Source organism: Ammospiza caudacuta, chromosome 3 (assembly GCF_027887145.1).
Source record: "Ammospiza caudacuta isolate bAmmCau1 chromosome 3, bAmmCau1.pri, whole genome shotgun sequence".
NCBI lineage: Eukaryota > Metazoa > Chordata > Aves > Passeriformes > Passerellidae > Ammospiza > Ammospiza caudacuta.
This window is the reverse complement of record NC_080595.1, coordinates 25795484-25816036: the sequence shown is the minus strand read 5'-3', so window position 1 is coordinate 25816036 and position 20553 is coordinate 25795484. Positions and strand designations below refer to the sequence as shown.

Sequence of the window (20553 nt, the reverse complement as noted above, 5' to 3'; positions counted from 1 at the left end):
TAATTTACTTCATATAAAAACACACATTTGTATATACAAGGTCAGGAAAGATATTTACATATTATTACATATACAAAGTCTCAGTACAGATGCTCACTTTTACAAAAGAAATGATGCTAAAATCTGTTTTCTTGTGAACTCTCAGTCTCTTAGACAAGAGGTTGGACCTGTCTTCTTAGCACCAAACATGTCATTAATAAAGCTTCTAAAACCCCCCTCCATTTACTGTGTAACAAATATTTTACATACTAGACAGGAGTATTTACTGCAGGCACATGCAACCATAAACTAGAAAAAGTTATAAATGGTTAAGGCACAAGGCTCAATTTAGTACTAATTTCCAATATTCTAGGCACTAATGAGTAAAGAAAACAAAAGTAAGCTAGCTCAAGTGAATACCATTAACTGGTAACCTCTACTGATCTTTAAAGTTTAGTCAAACAACACAAATGCAAACATAACCCAAGTCAAGATCCTTTCTTGGGTAGAAATATTGCTCAGGAAAACCCCAGGTGCACACCTGGATTACATTAAATGATTTATCAGACCCTAAGATGTTGATGGTTGAATTCGTGTTCAGAAGAGCACACTGCAAGTAAATACATACAATTATTAAAAATCCAAGTTTCAACAAACATGACTATAAATAAGCCTAAATGACCTACATTCAGGAAAGGTAGGATAGCAAGGACTAATGTCACATGTGTGCATAGACTTCCTTAAAACTCCAACATTGCACCAAATTGGGTGATTTCAATATGCTGCAGTGTCAATTAATTCATTAATATAAAAGCCACATGCCTCAGTAATTAATGAAGGTGCATTAGGAGAACTAGACATTCTCCAACCTCTTTAGAGACATGCTGAATGTAAATGAGCAGTTAGTGGTTTCCTAAAAGACTGCCCACATACATAAAGCATGCATATGAACTCTGAGAAGCACAAGGACTCAAGCTAAAAACTGCAATATAAGAGCAAAAAATTAGTTAAATGGCAAATACACTTGCTGGATATTGGATGCTACTGGTACATGTACCATATATCATCACATATCATCATATGTCAGCAAAACAGAAATATTTAAGAGGTCATTAAAGAAGCTCCCATGTATAGCACTGAGAGGAGATGAGTTCTAAGAAAAAAGATGGAACACATGGAACAAAAGTACAACTGAGATTCCAATGTGAAAGCACAAAATGAGAAATTCATGCACTGAGAGTGATCTTCCTCCGCCGCAGTGGGTAGCGCCTTCTCCCGGGGGAATCTGCAGCTTTTCTTCTTTTCAGCAAAACATAAGGATTTTTATTGCAAACAGTTCCCGTTGGTGTGACTTCTCCTGGTGGTACTGAATTTTGGACATTGTTTTCCTCCTTCACCTTGAAACCAGAAAAGACTTCTTGCCGTAGCTTGCAGAGTTCCAAGGTTGGTTGCATAGTCAATGCTTGGGAAAAACCTTCTGCTTTTTCTATGAGTGCTGGAATACACTGCAAAAACAAACCCAAGGATCTCAAGTTACATGGGAAAAACAATGGTCATAAGGCATGCAATATGCTAATGAGATTCTGACAGGCACAAAAGCTTCAGTGTCTGCAGAGATGATGCTCAGGATGGCAAGTGAGGGCTGTGAATGCAGAGCTACCACCCCAATAGTGAGGTGTCTGCACCCAGAAACCATGCAAGGAGTGTGCCAAGGTGAAGTGTTCCCACATGATATCTCTAAGCTCAGGCAGTATCACAGGAACACCACAGCTCCTAAGCAGGTACTGAAGTAACAAATGTCATACTCTAGATGAAGCCATACAAGTCTTCAAAAGATGTTTTTCAGATGCTGCAGGTTCCAAAATCTCAATGGAAGCATTTCCTGGGTAATCTCCCTTACTACCACATGAGGGAGAATGTTTTACACACACAATGCTTTACCTGCTTCCTCAGTACACACACAGGCTTTTTTCTACCAAACTATAAGAAAGATGAGTTAGAACTCCTGTTTTGTGACATATTACCAGATCAAGAAGATAAAAACATATTTCTCTTGGAGCACATGGAGGTCTCACCTTCATGGCTTCGCTGATCTGTTTGGATGCCACCTCTGCCGCCTGCTTCAGATCTGCGATGTAAGCATCTGTAGACAAACACAGCCAAATCAACTTCTGAAACATAACTCTTTCCCCCACTGCTCACTATCAGAAAATGGACAGAAAACCAGTAAAGTCCCATATAAAACCTAAACCTGCAGCACATCCCTTTCACTGTAACACTGAGAACAGCTGGCATGGTATATCTCACTAGTAGTACTCTGTATCACTCAAATTGCAGAGGCTAGCAGTCCCAACTACAGAAAACCCCAAAGTTCTTACCTAAAAAACACAAAGCCAGTATTTGAAATAAGAGAACAGTTGTAAAGAAATAATTACACAGGAAGATTTGTTTTCAAAACTTTTAAGCTCATATTCCATTTGATAAAACCCACACAGAACACAGAGAACAGACACCACTGTGGGGAACAGGAGATTTAGAAAACCCATTTTCAGAAGGGCAAATACAATAAAGGCTGGGATTTTTTTCTTCTGGTTTAATTTATCAACACCAAAAAGAACCAAACATAAATAACATGAACTGTATTAATTCTGCTGTGCTAACAAGAAAAAATCCCCCAGCTTTCAGGAACACTGAAGCAGGCAGCAGGTGCAGAACACCAGCATATATTTGACTCTAGTAGCAATGTGATAAGATCACCAATACTTTAATTCTGTATTCAAGAGTTAAACTCTAGCTTATTATGAAACTGTTTTGCATGTTCTCCATCCACAAAACTTAAAATGAGCACACTAGCATACTTCTGGGAAGTAAGGAGCCTCACCTCCACTACTATTAGTTTTCTGTAGGGTTTCACCAGTGCCTGCAGTAGGACACAGTGTCAGGTGGTGCATACACCTCTAAACCCTGTCAGGGTTAAACACAACTCTCTGTTTTGAAGTCAATCTTATCTGTGCTGCTGAAGGCATTTATAAGTCAGTCACAGCATTCTCGCTCAGGGTTACAGTGATTCCCTGCTGAAAGGTGGTAACCACCAAGGGATGGTGCTTGTTGAACTGTCCATGTATCCAGTGTGCTGCTCAGAGCTGGTTTAGGAACACATGATCCCTACATGAACATAGACACTAAAATGCACCATCACTCAGTTTGGAAGAATCAGCAGTCCAGAAGCAACTTCTTTAAACTCATCTCAGAGCCCTGTGGAAGGGTATTCTCTAAAAGAAGGATATCTCTACAATGAAGCATTCTTACAATAAAGTATTGGGATGAGGAGGCTGGTGACCTTATGAAATGGTAAGGATGGAGTTAAGTGAAAGAAGAAATAATTATCTGGATTATTGTACAGAAAGACTGACACACAGTTAAATGAAACTTGCCTGCAAGAGTTTGCCTTGACATAGATGGCATTATATTCCTCAGTGTTCAAGGCTTTCCAAAACATAGGGAAACGAAACAAGGAAATGAAAGGTATTGAGTAATCTAAACATTTTTGGTTTCTGGCCACTGTACTTGCTAAACTGGGATACATAAACTTCCCAAAGACTACATAATACCAAAATGCTCCATAAACTCCGTGGCATCTTTGCTACAACTTTGCTGTTACCAAACCCAAAACCACAGTATCATAGTGCAAGCTGCTACTAACTTGCAAGCAGTGGACTGACATGAGAAAAGCCTGGATTTGGACACTAGAAACCAAAAGGAACTCAGATACAAAGTGACCACTGTACTGCTGCTACTGGCTGCTTTGCTGCTGGAAGCCGTGTCTCACATCTAAAAGGAGGAAATGATGTTTGGAATGAAGTCAGATCAGCAGGGTGAGAACTGAAGACTCAGCTCAGCTCCTCAAACTCTAAGCACTGCTGCTTGTTATATCATGTGCAGTAATTCATAGTGAGGGTGCTCACTTTTCAAATTAGAACTGCACTGCTGAAATCTGTCATTATTCAATACTTAACAACAGGTAACACACAACTCCCCATTTATTAAAGCCAGCCTCAAAAGAGGACATCCCAATCATCCGCTGCAAAATCCACCACCTTGTTCCAAGGAGTCTGCACAAGGCATCTTTCCAATCCATGCAGCAAACTTACAAGGTTGTTTGCAGCTCTGTTCCCTCATCAACCCTCACAAGTGACACAGGCAGGATGAAATCTCTGTCCTAGTTAGGAGAGTCAACACTGCCATCACTGAGTCCTACACAACAGCTTTCAACTCCCCGAAGGAAATGACTGATTAGGAAGAGAGGCTGAAGCATTTCCAGTACTTGTGTAAAATGAACACAAGAACAGATGAAGTTCTATGTCAGTGATCCATCAGTTCCTCATCTGGCACCACCAGTGATGAAGGAAAGAAGTAAGGAAGCCTTCTGGGGGTAGCTGTGTGACAATTTCTCCCCAACACACACACACACACAGAGCTTTTTGCCTTCAAGTACAGTGCCTAACTGCAGGCAGCACTCAGAATGAGAGAAATGCACACAGTAAAATTCAGGCAGCAATACATTCACTTATGACAAACTTCTAGCTTTTTTGTTAATTTATAAACAGCCAATTTTAAACAAGCTTAAAGAAAGAAAACTTGTCAAACATTTACAGTTAGCCAGTAAGTGAGGCAGTGTTTCCTCAGTACAGCTGCCCTCCCTACAAAGTCTTTACCTTGAGAAGGCTGAGGTCTTATGTCTGCTGGTTTTACCACAGGCTGGTAGAGCTTCTGCATATTAAAAAAAAAAAAAAAACAATTGTGAAATACTCCCTTGGTTTAATAGATACCTAATATATATATATATATGGATATTGTGGTGAAATTATTTAGATCAAGAATGTATTAGAGGTACAGATTATAGATACTTAGTTACTGAAAATAGCATTCTGGTTAACACAGTTACACTCACTGTAAACACATCTCCAGAAATCTGCTTTAGTTGGCAGAATTCTAATTATTAAAGCATGAGAACTGACATCCAGGGCATTTTGGAAGAAGCATTGCCACCTGCTGCATGACTGAGGAAAAAGAGCTGCTCTACCTTCTCAAGAGCCATTCACAGAACCAGCATGCTTTCCCAGAGCCACAAACTCCAACAAAAGGTGCATTAAGACAAAAAGCTAAGAAAAAGAAAAGTACTTAAACAAGTACACTCTAGCCCTGCAATTACTTATACAGAACTAAGAACACTCTGCTTCACACACTGTGAGTCTTGTGCCTTACATCAGTTAACTGAGACATGAAGAGAACTAGTAATAACTGAATATAACCCATTCTCAGTTGCATTAAAGGTGCAATTAGAAGCAGCTAACAGGGAAGAAGGACACAAAGCAAGGCCAAGGGAACAGAAGTATCTGCAAGTTAGTGTTCTCCACTTCAGGAGCTGTCCCTCAACCTTCTTCAGGCAACATCAAGTAGGGGAAAGCTAATTATTCCTTGCTGTAGTTTTGGGAGAAATTTTTTTCACAGTCCACACAACTTAGCAAGTTTGCAGTAACAGCTCCAAGCAGGAGAGCAAACATGGCTTGCATTAGCCTCAAACTCTACAGACCACATTGACTGGAAACCCACAGGACGATCTCCTGCTTTGGCAGTGACAAGTAAATCACCACAATAAATGACTAGTTCTCTCCAGATAAATCACATCTTCATGGCTGCTTTTATGCCTCAGAAAGCATCACTCATTTAGCTATGATGATGAAAGAACACAAGAAACACTCAACCAAAACCAAAGAAACCACCGGTACCTTTGCAGAAATAGCTGAGAAATAAAAAAAAAAAGGACCACTTACAGAGATAAACTAAGCTTTCCATATTTCTTACATGTATTTTTACATATTCTTACAGAGATAAACTAAACTTTTGCAGAGAATTTTAATTAAAATTCATCTAGTTGTGGTGGTGTAAACTTTGAAGAGATCAGCAAGAGAAAAAAAGGAGCATGAGAGGCATTCCAAATAACTAATCCACTGTGGCACTCAGGTAGCAGAAAGATTAAAAGGTCTTGTTAAATCTTGGGGTTATTCAATAGCATATTTAATTTAAGTTGATTTTGTTTGTTTTACATACTTAATATACTGACAAAACAGAGAGATCACAAAAAGCAATATATATCATAAAATATGTCAGGTGTAAGATGAAAGTGCACCCGTGCACTTTTCCTTGCTGTAAATCATCTCTGCCTGGCTAACCCAGAGAGTTAACATTTGTCAATTTTAGTCCTCAGAAATACAATGCAGGCTCCTACACAACTTTCTAAAAAATTCCCTGTCTGCTTTTGTATAGAATTGCTGAAGTTGGAAGGTACCTCTAAACATCCTCCTGAAGTTAGGCCAACTAGGGCAGGTTGCTCAGAACCTCATCCATGAATCTCTCCAAGGATGAAGATGGCACAGCTGCACTGGGCAGCTTGTGCCAGTCTTTGACTCTGCCTCAGCCTCTTGTATTTTTGCCAAAGGAATCCTAATTAATCAGGAGGTAAGCAAAAGAGAGGCCTAACATAACTTCAGTGAAGAAATCCAGCAGCTGAGGACACAACGGGCTTGTTTAATGCCAGTAATTACTTTACACTGTGTGTCAAAAATCCCACAGAACTGACTGTGCTGATTCATTAATCCACACTGCCTTTTGCTTTACTGAAAGTCATTACTCCCAGTATTTACTAGCTCCAAAAAAGTGCTTAGGAAGCCACTGACATTTTTTAAGCGGTACACTGCATGTGATACTATCTATCTGTATGTAGTGTAACATTTAGCACCTCAACCTCAGCCAGTCCAGCCCTTGGGCAAGGACTTGAGGAACTCGAAGATAATAGGTGCCTACTGGCTTGTAAATCCTGAGTCACCAGGCTGAAGCAATCTGCTGCAGTTTCTTTGTGCCACAGACCCAATTCAGACACAGTCACAATGCTTTGTAGCAACCATCAGTAAACTTCCTAAGTTTAACCCTTAGTTAATGAAAAAAAAGCAATTTCATTTTATGATAAAGAATCCAAAGCAATCATGGGAAGGAGCTTAAAGGTCAAGACTGGATGATTGATTTCTTAATGCAAAGGTTTTCTGGAAGTCTTAGGTTACTCACCAACATCTCCTGCTCTGCTTTCATGGTTTCAATAGCATGCACCAGGATCTTTTTAGGCCACTGTTTACGCTTAGTTGCTGTCTCTACTATTAATTCATCAAATTCATCCTCCAGAATTTTAATATTGGAATCTGAAAGTGACAAACACACATAGTTACTGTGGAATTCTCAAATTTTTTTTTTTGAGACAAACCTGTCAAGAAAAAGAAGTTTCAGATCTCAAATAAAAAAAAATCATGCATGATTATCAACACAGAAATAAATGTATGTCTTGAATCTCCTTGCTAAGAGAGTATAGAGATTGGAGCATAACTTGATGTTGGCCAGTTATTCTGAAGTAAATGATCTGGGGTGGGGAGAGGGAGAGAACCATCCAGGGGAAAAAATAACAAATGTACTTCCCTATGAACTCTGAATCTGTGAAGAAACTCTTATGAAGCAATGGCTATCTTTTAAGAAGAAAAATTATTTATCTGTGTGATTTACAAGCATTAAACAAACTCCAACTGCACAAACAGTAATTGGAAGCCTAGCTGATTTTACATCACGCAGTGCACAAATAAGCAGTTTAAGATTAAAATTCACTGTTCCCACTAATGTGCTGAGTATAACTTGCAAGCCATGCAATGTTTTCAATCTAGTGGTAAACAATGGATTTTGAGCACCCCCTCTGGGTAACTCTGTGCAGAATCAAGTGATTACAAAACTCAGAAAGGAAAAGCCAAGGTTTTAGGACTCTGTGAGTTTGTTTTGGTTGTTTGTTTTAAGATCACCATGAAACCATTTAAATATTGACAGGAAAGACTTAAGCCACTGATCAACATAAATATGGAAGGCACAAACTGACAGATCTCTTGGTGACTCAAACTGGATCAGAGCTAGGCACATGAGTAAATCTATATGGAATTAAAAACACAATACAGTCCTTACACCTGCTTTATGCAGCTGTGGGCAGATGACAGTGTCTCAGTTTTGCATTTTGCATCATGAGTTCTGTGCATTTTTGACCTTGCAGTCCAAGTACCTGGAGTTTTATCATTCTAGAACTACAACAGCAGACACTTCACAGAATCAGAGAATAGTCTGGGTTGGAAGGGCCTTTAAAAGTGATCTAGCCCAAGCCCCCTGCAATGAGCAGGTACATAGGTTCAACTAGATCACACTGTTTAGAGCATCCCGACCAAAAAAACGGTTCAATGCTTTTGGTTCAACAGCTCCATAGGTAGCTCAATGTATCTGTATTCTCAGCTCTATGTAAGTGCAAAAAGCATTAAACTACAGGCAAAGACCACCTAAAGCCAACACAGGTGAGTGAATGAACCACACTGAAATTTTCTTTGGGCACCAGACTACCAAGTATCTCCACTACTATTATTCAAAAGACAGTAATTATAAATACATTGTTTCTATTACATATATTTATATAGCAATAACTTTCAACACTTGATCCGTATATTCAATAGCAGCACAAGACAGTCTCCTAGGGTCCTCTGACAGATCTTGGTCACTGCCCCCAACACTGAGGCTGGAGGGGCCCTCCAGAGCCTCCTGCTCACAGCAGAGTCAAAGCCCATTTCAAAACAGGTTGCTCCAGAGGGTTTGTGGAAGCCTCAAGTGCTGGAGACAAGCTCTGGGCAGCCTTTTCCAATGCTCCGTTATCCTAGGAATGAGTTTTTACTTCCATACATCAAGTCAGAAGCTCCCCTTTCAAACGGGCCCCTTTTACCTCTGGACAAACCAAACCAAACCCAGCCCGGGGAGCGGGAAGCGAATGGAAGCGAGGCCTACCGCTCTGCAGCCGGGAGTCATCCGAGGCCTCCTCCCAGGGCTGCCCGTTAATGGTGACGTTCTCCCGCACCGCTGTCTCGAAGTTCTGCAATGCACGGAGCAGACTGAGAATCCATCGGTCCGTCCGTGAATCCATACATGCATCCCTCAGGAAGAGCCCGTCCCGCCTGACTGCCCTGCCCACCCCGGTGCAAGCCGCCCGTCACCCCGGCTGCCGAGCGCTGCCAGCGGGGCCCGCCGGGCCCTGTGCCGGGACGTTCCCGTTCCCGCTCCCCAGAGCTCACCCAGATCGCGTCCGCCTCGGCGGCGGCCCCGCCGGGCTGTCCCTGCGCCAGGGCCCGCACGAAGGGCGCGCACAGCTCCAGCACGGCGCCCAGCCCGCGCCGTGAGCAGCAGCGCACCCGCGGGTCCGGCCGCGCCTCTCCCGGCTCCGGCTCCGGCTCCTGCTCCGGCCCCGGCTCCGGCTCCAGCTCCAGCTCCGGCTCCGGCTCCAGCTCCAGCCCCGGCTCCGGCCCCGGCTCCGGCTCCGGCCCCGGCCCCGGCCCCGGCCCCGCGCCCGCCGCCTCCGGCTTCGGCGGCGCCTCCATTTCCCGCCCGGGACGCGGGGAAAATGCCGGCCCGGAAGCGGAACCCGCGGCCGCTCGGTGCCTTCCCGCGGGGCGCGGCATGGCGGGGCCGGTGGACTGTCACTGCCACCTGGCCGCGGCCTGCTTCCAGCCGGTGAGGGGCGGCGGGCGGGCGGCCGGGGGCAGTCCCGAGTGCCGGTCGCAGCCTTGGTGCTGAGGCGGTGCGTGTCTCTTGCAGGACGTGGCGGCCGTGGTGCGGGCGGCGGAGCAGGTGAGGCGGGGCGGCCTGAGGGGACCCTCTGCCCGCGGCCCCGCCGGTTTCAGCGGGCCGGGGGTCTCTGTGTGCCGCAGGCGGCCGTGTCGGCGCTGGTGGTGGTGTCGGAGCAGGCGAGCGAGTTCCGGAGCGTCGTGGAGCTGTCCGAGAGGTGCGAGGCCGGCGGGGATCCCGCGCCCACCCGGGTCCGCGCCTTGGGGACTGACGGGGGATGCGCTGCCCCCCTCAGTCAGGCCGGCCCTTCTTGGCTCTAAACCTGCGCTCTCTGCGGGCTCTTGGCGTTAAACTTGGTTCTCTGTGGTTTTTCACACTCTCGCTGTCTGTTCCGTGCCTAGATTCCCAGGGTTTGTCTTGCCATGCCTGGGAGTTCACCCCGTTCAAGAGATTTCTCCAGAGGAGCAGCGCAGTGTTACTTTGAAGGTAAAACGCGGCCTCTAAAATACTGCTGGGACTTTTCAGGACAGACGATAGGATGCTCCGATCTGCCTGATTTACCTTCAGTGGTTTTTCTGCCGTCTGTCATGCAAGGAGACCCAGTGCACCAAATCCCAGGCTCTCTCAGCACATCCATTTATCCCTGTTAGCCCTTAAAGCAGAATTGTTTTCTGGAGTCATCTGGCTGTATTACTGCAGTGAAATGGTTTTAGAAATCCCAAGCGTGCTTTGCTTACAGCAAACAACATGTGCAGATGTTCCTTTGTTAACATGGGAACTGGAAGGCAACTGTTTATTGCCTTATCCTGAAAATCTCAGGGAGCTATCTGCAGCTATTTCAGGTTACTGAGTTATTTTTGGGCCTTGTTTTAATTATCTCTGCTGCTACTGTGAAAAGTTAGCTCAGGAGTATTTAGAATAAGGTTTTAAGATATATACACACACACACACACACACACATATATATATATACAGAGGGAGAGAGACAGGTAGATATAGGTATAGAATGTAATAACAATATGTAATGAATATATGTAATGAAATGGTTATTAAGTAAAGAAGATAAATCCTTCAGACTTCTAAAATCTGACTGCACAGCTCACAGTAATGACAAGTTGTGAAGTACAGAATTTCAGAACAGTGAAGGAAACACCAATTTTATCATAATGCTGGGTTCATAACCCTTTCCCCTTGTAAGGGCAGTGAGAGTTGCATCTTTTATTCTTGCAGGATCTGGATGCTGCACTGCCTCTTATAGAACGTTACAAAGACAAGTTGGTGGGGATTGGAGAAGTGAGTGGAATTCTATAACTTGTTTAAATCTCTCCAGCAGCAGCTGTCACTGGAATTACAAAAACTGAGTCAATGCTTGTTTTTCTGTGTGTGATAAGAATTGCTGTCAGCCTGAATAAGCACTAAGGCTGATTGGTAGTTCTCTTAATGTGCTTTCCATTATAGCTTTGCTTGATTCCTTCTTTTCCTTTGTTATTGCTATTAGAAAATAGATGGAATTTATGTTGCTGGAGTTTTTGGAAGATTACATACTTATGCTCTCTCATGTTGTACCCAAAGGCAGGTCCTTGCTGCCTTCTTCTCTGACAAAGTTAGGCTAAGCTGTGATTTCAGTGACTTGTACAGTTCTTTTTTTTAATCCTTCATCTATCTGTATCCATCTGTTGTCTGCTGTCTTACATTTGTTTATAAATGAATTGAGGCTTTAGGATGGAGTTTGCCTCGATTTGTTTGTTAGTACCAGAGGGACTTGCATCTGGTTCTGCACTGGCTACAGAAAAAGCAGGTTTTGACAGAGTTTGTAACTAAATATGTCATGTTGTACTGTGTATGAAGAACTTCTGTTCATCTAACTGTGAATGGGACTGCTTTGACAAACGTTTGAACATGTTTAGATCAAAAAAGTATAGAACTAATGGGTAATTTTTGCTAGGGATTGGACTAAAGCTATGGGTTCAGGACAGAAATTTTGCTTGTACTGGGGATACGTATTAGAGACTTAATCTTACATAATATTCAATAGAATGTAAACCCCCAGAAAACCAGTTACAGACTAAAATGTTAAATACCCTTGTTAGTAGCTGTCTGCCCATAAATGCTTTCATTGTTGAAAAGTTTATGGTTGAGAATGCTTTTTTTTTTTTTATTTAAGCTGCAGCTGAGCTCATTTTAATTGCCGTCTCTATTCATATTTTGAAATGTTTTGCAGTTTTGAATCATGGTATGCCTTTGTATGTCTAATTATGGTTCTGTTAAGTGTTAGGTCTGTAAAACTTTTCCCTTCTCTTCTTGTTCTGTAGGTTGGACTAGATTTCACTCCCAGATTTGCCAGCACTGATGAACAGAAGGAAGGACAAAGACAGGTTTTGATCAAGCAGATTGAGCTGGCAAGAAGACTGGATTTGCCATTGTAGGTTTTGTTTGTACCAGGAGGATTTGCCAGGTCTCAGTAACATGTTGAAATACTTCCAGATTAAGTGCCCACAGAACTTTCCTTAGATGGATTAAACTGGCATAGTTTAATGTGTCCTGTCAGTCTCCAGTTTGAGATTTAATTGTAGAATTTTCCTTATGTTTGCATTTCTGTACAGACATCTTATGTACCCTGTCCATGCTATGTTGTTCCTATATCTTCACTGTAGTTGAAAGATTAATATATACAATGCTGGGTTTTTTCCTTGATAAAAGATATTGTATGGAGTCATTATTTTCATCCCAAGATACTGTTAGTTTGTTGGTATTTGCAAGAAAAGGGTATTTGGCTAAATTTCCTAATGCTGGGCCTCTCCTTGCTGTGCAGAAATGTTCATTCCCGCTCAGCTGGAAGACCAACCATCAATCTCCTGAAGGAACAAGGTAAGGTTTTCATGCATTTCCTCTGCTGTGGCTTTGGCCAACAGGATTTCTCTAGTTGTACCATGTCCTCACATCAGTTTGTGTGTGTTTAATTCAGGACTGTGAAAAATGCCAGTCACTTGGTTTTAAATTTTTAAAAGTTTAATAGTAATAAAATGGTTATAAAAATAGTAATACAATTAGAGTAATAATAATTGGGACAATTTCAATTAGGACAATATGAGACAATAGAGACAAAGAGTTACGGATGTCTGGGTACCTTTTTCTGGGAAGGACACCCGTTAACAGAGGATTAACCCTTAAAAGCAATAGCCCATTGAATATTCATACATCTCATACATGATGCATAAATTCCATTCAAACACAGGATTCTGTCTGGTCAGTGTCAACTTCTTCCTCTGAATCCTAACAGTGCCTTCGAGGCAGGAAGAAGTTCATTTCTTCTGATAATGGGGCAATAAATTCTCTTTCTCTGAAAGATTTAAGTGTCCTGTGGCTGCTATCTCACTGCAAGTCCTTTCTTTAAAAAAAGTATCCTACATAGCATAGTTTCTATTTTAACATTTTTTATAACCTAAAACTACATTTAACACACTACTTAAGAGAATTAATGCAGCATAACTTTCTAACATAACACATATAATATTCATTTTAATATTTGCGAAAAGCCAATCATAAAATATGCATTTTTCACAGGAGCAGTAGTGCAGAGTTTCTGTGTTAATTCTGTGTGGGACCAAGGTGCCATGGGAAGCTGGCATGGCAGCCCTGTGTAACCCTGCTGCTGATGTGGTTTGCTTTGTTTCTCCAAGGTGCTACCAAGGTGTTGCTCCATGCCTTTGATGGGAAGCCATCTGTAGCCATGGAAGGGGTGAGAGCTGGATACTACTTCTCCATTCCTCCTTCCATTGTAAGGAGTGAACAGGTAATGTTTTATTCCAGCTGGGGTCTGCTCCTTCTCCATGCATTGCACATTTTTACTTTTGCTGAATCGCTGCCTGGGGCTTTTGCCTTAGCTGTGCTTTGGAGGGGGAATTCTGGCTAAAACAGCTCAGCTATTCCTGAGAAACAAGGGGGATTTTTCTCATTTTATTGTGGTTTCCGGTGAGCTCTTCTGCAGAAGATTCTGTCACTGGACCGTTTTACAACAGGGACATGGCACGTAGAGAAGGAGTAGTTTTTGTGATAGCACTGCTTTCTGTGATAAGCTCGGGAAATATAAAAGAGGAAAAGGTTTGATTCAAGTGGAGGGAGCATGAGGGGTGGATATAAATGATATAAATGGGGATGAGGCTAGGTACTTAGGAGGAAGTGAAACAAACTGGGGTTGAGAGGTAAAGCAGAGAGGAGGAAAAAGTACACAAATATTATATGCACAGAAAACAGCAAATTAGAATTGCACTGGCAACTCTGTAACTGCAATATAACTGCATGATTAAATAAATTACAATGAATTCAGCTTTGAGATAATGGTATTTTGGACATTTAGAGAACAGGAGAACCTTAATTTGAAGGGACTTCTCAAGCAGCTCTTGGTGTTATTGCTTCCATTCAGAAATTGTTGATAAAATGTAAACAGCGGCACCAAAGTCTTTTGATGTTGTCTCTAAATGTAGGGAATATCCTCCCTTCGTGTTTTTCCCCCCACAGTTTGAAGTTCATAAAGCATTTAATGACTGTCTTATTTTCTTCAAGAAGCAGAAGCTTGTGAAACAGCTGCCACTGGAAAATATGTGCTTGGAAACTGATTCTCCTGCTCTGGGGCCTGAAAAACAGGTAGGTGATGGGAGGGAGGGACTTCTGTGTGTTTGCATCCAGACCTACACCTTGTGGAGGAGGTCAGCTGCTGGCACAGGTAGTGAAGTAGTCTTGAGTGTAGTTACAAGAGAGGAAAGAGGGTACCAAGGGAACTTCATCCAAGAGGAATGGATACATGTGATTTTTCTGCCACACGTGCTACAGTGTGACTGAAGTTGTGTCAGAAAGCACTGAATCTGAAACAGTTGTGATCTCTAGGGGTCTGTAATTTGATTGGTTTTGTTTGTTTTTCAGGTGAGAAATGAACCCAAAAACATTTACATTGCTGCTGAATACATTGCCAAAATTAAAGGAATTCCAGTTGGAGAAGTTATAGAAGTGACTACACAGAATGCACTAAAAGTATTCCCTAAACTTCAGCACTTTATTCGGATATAGATTCAGAAACTGAAATATATGATGTTGCAGAAAGTATTACTTGTGGTGTAATTAATAAAACCAATTATTGTACATCTTGTGTTAAAGTGGAGTTTTGCAGTTGGAAGCTCAAGAAGCAAGGAGTGTTTATATAGCTGGATAGGATGAAAATAGGGAATTTCTCAAAGGCCTTTGGTGTGCACCATAATAATCTCATTAACATGATAAAGGCATGTTGTTCCTTTGTATCTCTCATGTCTCTGAACAAATAGTTTGTAAAGGAGGGCACCATAAAATTGTCAGTTTAGTTTCTCAGGCTTCTTGCCAGCTGCTCCTAGTCTGGGTGATGGCCACTGTACAGTGCTTGATGTCCCCTTCACTCCTTGTATCTGCTGACTGAAAGTCACAAGTTGTGGACCCAGGCATGGTAAGAAATCTCCTATTAGAACTGGCAGCCTGCACATCCCTTTCTGAGCCATTAAAAAACCCAGCTGGATGGACATTCTCTGTATTCTGTGCTGACTGGACTGAGGGGTGCAGAAGCAACATCTTTTCAAAATACAGTTAGAAGAATTATAGCCCTTCTTCTTTTCCTTGGCTACTTTAAGATGGATTTTCTTGGGTTTTTAAAATACTTTATTTTTTGAGTTGTGTTCAAAGCAAAAAGCCTGGGTTTGGTCTTAGTTCAAGGACTCACTTTTCTGACTGCTCAGTACCAGGAGACACAGGATGTGAAAGGGAGACAAGCTCAGTTTTGTGATATCTTAGAGGTGGTCTCTGTGGATTCAGCTATGTTGTCCAGTGTCCTAAAGCTGAATCTGTTGCTCTCTCAGCACCTGTGTGGATGTGGGCCTGTGAAATGCTGATCAGAACTTTGTTGATTATAAACCAGCAATTGAATGGGGTGGGTTTTATATTTCACCCAACTGTTCTGAGGGCCAGTAAGAAAGTGGAGCTTTTCTCTCACTATGGAGTCTTACCAGGTCAATGAAGAAAATACACAAGCATTAACTTAGTTCATGACCACCTCAGAGAGGAGAAGGGGCCAAAGCTTGCAGTGTAAGCGATGCCCCATCCTAAAGTTTTGTTTTCCTCAGTTTCTTAAAACCACATTGTCAAGAGGTTTTTTTTGCTGCCTTTATCAGAACAGCTGTTCTGCCTTTTGATTAGAAGTAGCTGATTAAGTTTAAACATGTGTTCCTAAACAGTTTTCAGCCTGAAGCAAACCACCAAACTTGCACAATTTGTCTCTACTACAACGTGTGTTTAGAGCAGCAAACACCTGGATCTGTGCTGAGTGTTTGATCCAGAGGAATTTATTCCTTACCCTGGATCTGCAGGCACCGTTTCCACTAAAAGGGGCGAAGGACGGGGTTTGCCTGCAGGTGGTGCTAGGGAACAGGTGTGCAATAGTCAGAATACTAGCGTATTCGCTTAATTAATAATCATGTCATTGGAGATGCTAAACATGTGATAGATACCAGGCAGCCTCACATGTGCTTCCTGCTGCCTATGTGTTGGGAAGTCTCCCAGTATTGCTTGGGAATGCAAAATTCCAATGCAATTGCAATGTGAGGAGGTGCTCTGGGTGAGAAGTCAGGCGGCATCCAGCTGTTTGCAAAGTTTTGACCTAATTATTTTTCTCTGTGGAATCCTTAGCATTGGGTGAAAACACTGGTTTTGCAAGAAGGGGGAATATTAAGGAGTCTCCTTGAAATCCCTGTCTCTGCAGGGGGGTGGCATTGCTCTGGTTCAGCCTTAGCCTTGCAGTAGGATGATTCCTGAGTGTTTGAATCCCTTTTGCTGTGGCAGAAGCCTCCAGCACACTCTCATGCTGGAGCTCCTGTGTGGGCAGGGCTCTGCCGAGGGTGGGCAGCCCCGGGGCCCTGGGGCTCTGGGACAGCCCAGTTCCTGGAGCTGCTGCTGGTGGTGCAGGAGCGTGGCTGAGCCTGGTGAAGGAGGCACAGAGTTGCTTCCCCTGGGCCAGGGAGAGCTGGCATTGCAACAGCCACAGCAGGGCGAGCCTGGCAGGGGGCCATGGCAAAACAAACCAGCTCTGTGCTCTCCTTAGACCTGTGGCGCCAGAGCTAAGTCATGGAGTAGGTGACCTGGAGTCCCAAAAAGGAAAATACAGTGTCACTCCCACCCTGCCTTGGCATCCCTGACACAACAAAGGTCAGATGCAGCACCCTTTTCCCAGTGCTGCTGGTTGGCCTGTGCAAATTGTGCCCCAGTCCCTAGGGGTACTGCTGTGCAGTGAGAAACGTGGTTTCTGAGCTGGAAAACATCACTGAGCCTCAGCAGTTGTTCTGTAACTTTACCTCAAAAGGGGGATTTAACAGAAAGCTTGGATTTCTGCCTGCATTCCCAGGCTAACACCTGGCCTGCAGAGGCAGGGGAAGGCAGGATGGCTTTGGGGGAGCTCTGTGGCTGTGCACTGTGAAGCCCTTCATGGCCACAGAGGTTGGCCTTAGCAACATTAGAGTGTGTTCTAAACCCTGTTGCAAGCCTCTCAGGGTGTCTGGATGAACCAGGCCTTCCCCTACATAACACAGGAGATGGAAATGGCCAAGGATATATTGGAGGAAGGACACAGTGCAAATTCAGTTTTTGGGAAAGTTAGTGGTGACTTAAGTCTTCTTTTCAGCCATGCCACCACTTTTGAAGGACACACACAGCCCAGGTGCCCTCCATCTCAGAGAGGGGAATGGCACAGATTGTCTGCAGCAGTGTGGGAAGTGGTAGGTCTCAATCTCCATCAAATCTTCAGCTTTCCTTGGGATGCTACAAACATCAAGTGGATCTGGTTGCACTTTGCAAGACTCCCCATGTCATTTTACCTTGCAGGATGTACATGGAGTGATTAAAAACCAAGAAAGGGCTCTATCTGTGCTCACTGAAATAGTCTTTGGAGGGCTGCAGGTGGATCACCCTCCCAGGGCCTTTCTTCTGAAATTTGTTTTTAGACATGGGTTAACAGGGCCTGAATCTCCTGAACTCTGGGGCAAAGGAGTTTTTCCAGAATATGACATGGGAGCAAGTGAGGAGATGGTAATGAGGCCAAGTTGATGAAATGCTGCTTATTCCTGCTGTTCATCATGATAAGGGTTTAGACAAATGGACTAAAGACTTTTACTGAGGTCCTTCCAACAGACTCCTATGCAACGCATAGATAGGCTCTTAAGAGGCAAAAGCAAATAAATGAATGGCTGGAAATGCAACTTTCATCACTTATGAAGTTCTGCTTTTGTTTGTTTTTTCATTAATGCAGGCTGGGGTTCAATCCTCTGTTCCCATTACAGAGCAGGAAAGTGAATTTGAGAAAGTCACTGGCTTAGCATAAAGCTTTATTGTTCTCCCCTTTGCTTTCTATATGCAGTACTAAGACACTGCTGGGATCAAAGAAAGGATATGAATTGCCATATCACCCAGTTGTCTCAACATTTTCCTCTTCAGCAGGTGGTTATCCATCTGCTCATTTCCCTGCTGGGGTTGGCTTTTCTGTCAGTGTGAATCTCTTGGGGCATGGGCATGCAAACCCTGTGTGCACTGGGTGGTGGCCCCACCATGCAGTGAGTGCCAAGTGCCTCCTCCAGGAGCTGGTGGATTTTTATGCCCCTTTGAGCTCCTGTGAGTGACAAAACAAGGAGGAACCATAGTGAGATCCAGGTCCTGCTGAACCCAGGGGCAGGGGCTGTGCCCATCTCCCCAAATGCTTGGTGCTGTGCTCAGAGGGATGCTGCTTGTGCAAACACAGGAGATCAGTGCCACCACCCTGCTCAGGTCTGCTGATGAAAAGAGAGAAGGGGTTCCCTTGAGGAAGCAGAAGTGCTGAGGCACTAGAGGACATCTGAGGCATGGCACTGAGGACAAGGAGTCTGGAGGAGAGTGTCTGATGTCCTACCAAAGTGGAAGAATCAGTATATGTGGATTTTGTCTGCAGTGTGTGGGTGAGGTAATCTGCCTTGTACCCTGCCTCTGAGGGCAGGTGATGCAGCTGTGTGGTGTCTGTGGGCAGTGATTCACATGAGCCCAGCCTGCCACAGCAGAGCCCTGGCTGTGCTGAGGCTGAGCAAACCTTCAGTTGCCCATACAGGGGTGAGTGCAGCTGCCTGAATGACCACCAAGCAGCAGTGACATGTGGGGAAGCAGGGCCACATCCCCCTCGTCTGGAAGTGCAGACATGGAAAAGTGACAGTATGGGCAGTGTGATTGAGGCCCTGCTGCCCAGATATCAGCAGCAGACAGGCTGGGTCTGTGCCTGGCCTGGCTGTTAAAGCCTGCCTGCAGTGCAGGGAGAGCTCTCTGTGCTCCCCACCCTGTCAGTCCCTCTCACCGAGCCCTTGGTGCCTGAGCAGCGGCAGAGCCCTCCCTCCCCGTGGCCGATGTCCTCTCTCCTCTCTCCTCTCTCCTCTCTCCTCTCTCCTCTCTCCTCTCTCCTCTCTCCTCTCTCCTCTCTCCTCTCTCCTCTCCCTCTCTCCTCTCTCCTCTCTCCTCTCTCCTCTCTCCTCTCTCCTCTCTCCTCTCTCTCCATGTGCTGCGAGGTCCCCGTGGCTGCCTGCCTGCACTGCACTGGGCTGCCCTGGCTGCAGGGAATAGCAGCTGACGTGTCTCTGCTCCCTCAGCCCTCCAAGGGCATCCTGACTCCATCCTGTGTGGGATGGGGTTCATCCCACTCAGAGCAGAGCAGATGGGCAGTGCCACAGTCCAGCCCACATATATTTTGTATTTCTGCAGCAGAGCATGGACACTGGGTTTAAATTGTTTCGTGTTCCCATATGGGCTTTGCATCTGCCCTTTTGGCTGTGCCAGGGCTGTGTGCTTTGTCACCAAGAGTGCAAATGTGTGCTGGGTTCCTTGTTGGTGCCCAATCACGCCTTAAAGTACATGATGCAACATTGATAGAAGTTGTTTCACAACCAGCACAACCAATAATGCTTCTTTTTCCCCCAGGGATTTATGATCTCCTCACCACAGCGATCCCAATCTCCTACCCATGTCCTGTGATGCTCCCATTACAGCCCAGCAATCCCAGGGCTGCATTTCCTCCTCCCAGTGTTTCCCCCTAAACTCTGTCATGGTACAACCAGCTCCTCCATGTACCCTCTGGACTCTGCTTGTCACATCACCTTGGCTTTCTTCTGTGTCCCTGTCATCTCCTTGTAATTCCCATGTCTCTTCCGTGGTGCCTGCCCCAAGACTGTTAGATTGTCATTTAGGCAAGCTTAGTCTGGATATTAGTCATGTTTGGATAGTGCTGGCATCAGACTCAGCACAGGGTGTGTGACTCCTCTTGGTGGCCACAAGAGGTAATAGGGACAGTGTCACCTACCTGTCCACAAACTGCCACAAACCTTCTAGGGACTTTGTACCTCCAAGACGTTTGTCTCTCTGCCAGAATTTGTTGACCATTATAAAAAACCTCTGAGCTGTGGATGTGGACTAAGGGTCAGCATGTTAAATGAATTCCACAGAAATGTGTGTGCATGGGATGCTGCATCTCCTGGGCGGAATTGGACCTGTTGCTTGGAGCCTCCTAGGTCTGCTCAGCCTATGAGCACTGGTGAACCTGTGGAATGGACCTGGGGTTATCTAGCAGGAAGGTCTGTCTTTCTGAAGTGGAGAGGGCAGCTTTGAAGTGCTGCTTGGCACTGCCTTTATTGTTGTAACCATATAGAGAGAATGTTTTTGTGCTCAGATCGTTTCTGGACACACAACAAAGGGTGAGGAAGCAAACAAATGGAGTGCTGTGGGAACAAGTTAAATGGAGCACCATGTGGGGAGCTCCAGTCACAACATCACCAGGTAATTTCCCGTTTCTCTAGGGTCATTATTCCTGCCTGGAAA

The 20553-nt window shown here is 44.2% G+C and overlaps 2 protein-coding genes across 2 annotated transcripts; one reads left to right on the top strand and one right to left on the bottom strand.

Moving 5' to 3' along the window:
* Positions 1-6: 6 nt before the first annotated feature.
* On the bottom strand, positions 7-9557 carry NSL1 (NSL1 component of MIS12 kinetochore complex). The gene is made up of 6 exons (XM_058801247.1): positions 9174-9557; positions 8890-8974; positions 7102-7232; positions 4695-4749; positions 2055-2122; positions 7-1484 (listed from the first exon to the last, which is right to left on the bottom strand). Exons 1-6 carry the CDS (start codon positions 9555-9557, stop codon positions 1206-1208), a joined length of 1002 nt encoding a protein of 333 aa, XP_058657230.1. The 3' UTR covers positions 7-1205.
* On the top strand, positions 9556-14799 carry TATDN3 (TatD DNase domain containing 3). The gene is made up of 10 exons (XM_058801248.1): positions 9556-9609; positions 9694-9726; positions 9807-9880; positions 10065-10149; positions 10894-10956; positions 11976-12085; positions 12476-12531; positions 13344-13456; positions 14227-14307; positions 14584-14799. The coding sequence occupies exons 1-10, from the start codon at positions 9556-9558 to the stop codon at positions 14725-14727; spliced, it is 813 nt and encodes a 270-aa protein (XP_058657231.1). The 3' UTR covers positions 14728-14799.
* The last annotated feature ends 5754 nt before the right edge of the window (positions 14800-20553 follow it).

Coding starts and splice junctions, on each gene's coding strand:
- TATDN3 (XM_058801248.1), top strand. CDS start 9,556: ATGGCGGGGCCGGTGGACTGTCACTGCCACCTGGCCGCGGCCTGCTTC. Junction 10,957..11,975: donor AGTTGGTGGGGATTGGAGAA/GTGAGTGGAATT, acceptor CTTGTTCTGTAG/GTTGGACTAGATTTCACTCC. Junction 13,457..14,226: donor CCATTGTAAGGAGTGAACAG/GTAATGTTTTAT, acceptor ATTTTCTTCAAG/AAGCAGAAGCTTGTGAAACA.
- NSL1 (XM_058801247.1), bottom strand. CDS start 9,557: ATGCCGCGCCCCGCGGGAAGGCACCGAGCGGCCGCGGGTTCCGCTTCC. Junction 4,750..7,101: donor AAGCAGAGCAGGAGATGTTG/GTGAGTAACCTA, acceptor TTTAATATGCAG/AAGCTCTACCAGCCTGTGGT. Junction 1,485..2,054: donor AGATCAGCGAAGCCATGAAG/GTGAGACCTCCA, acceptor TTGTTTTTGCAG/TGTATTCCAGCACTCATAGA.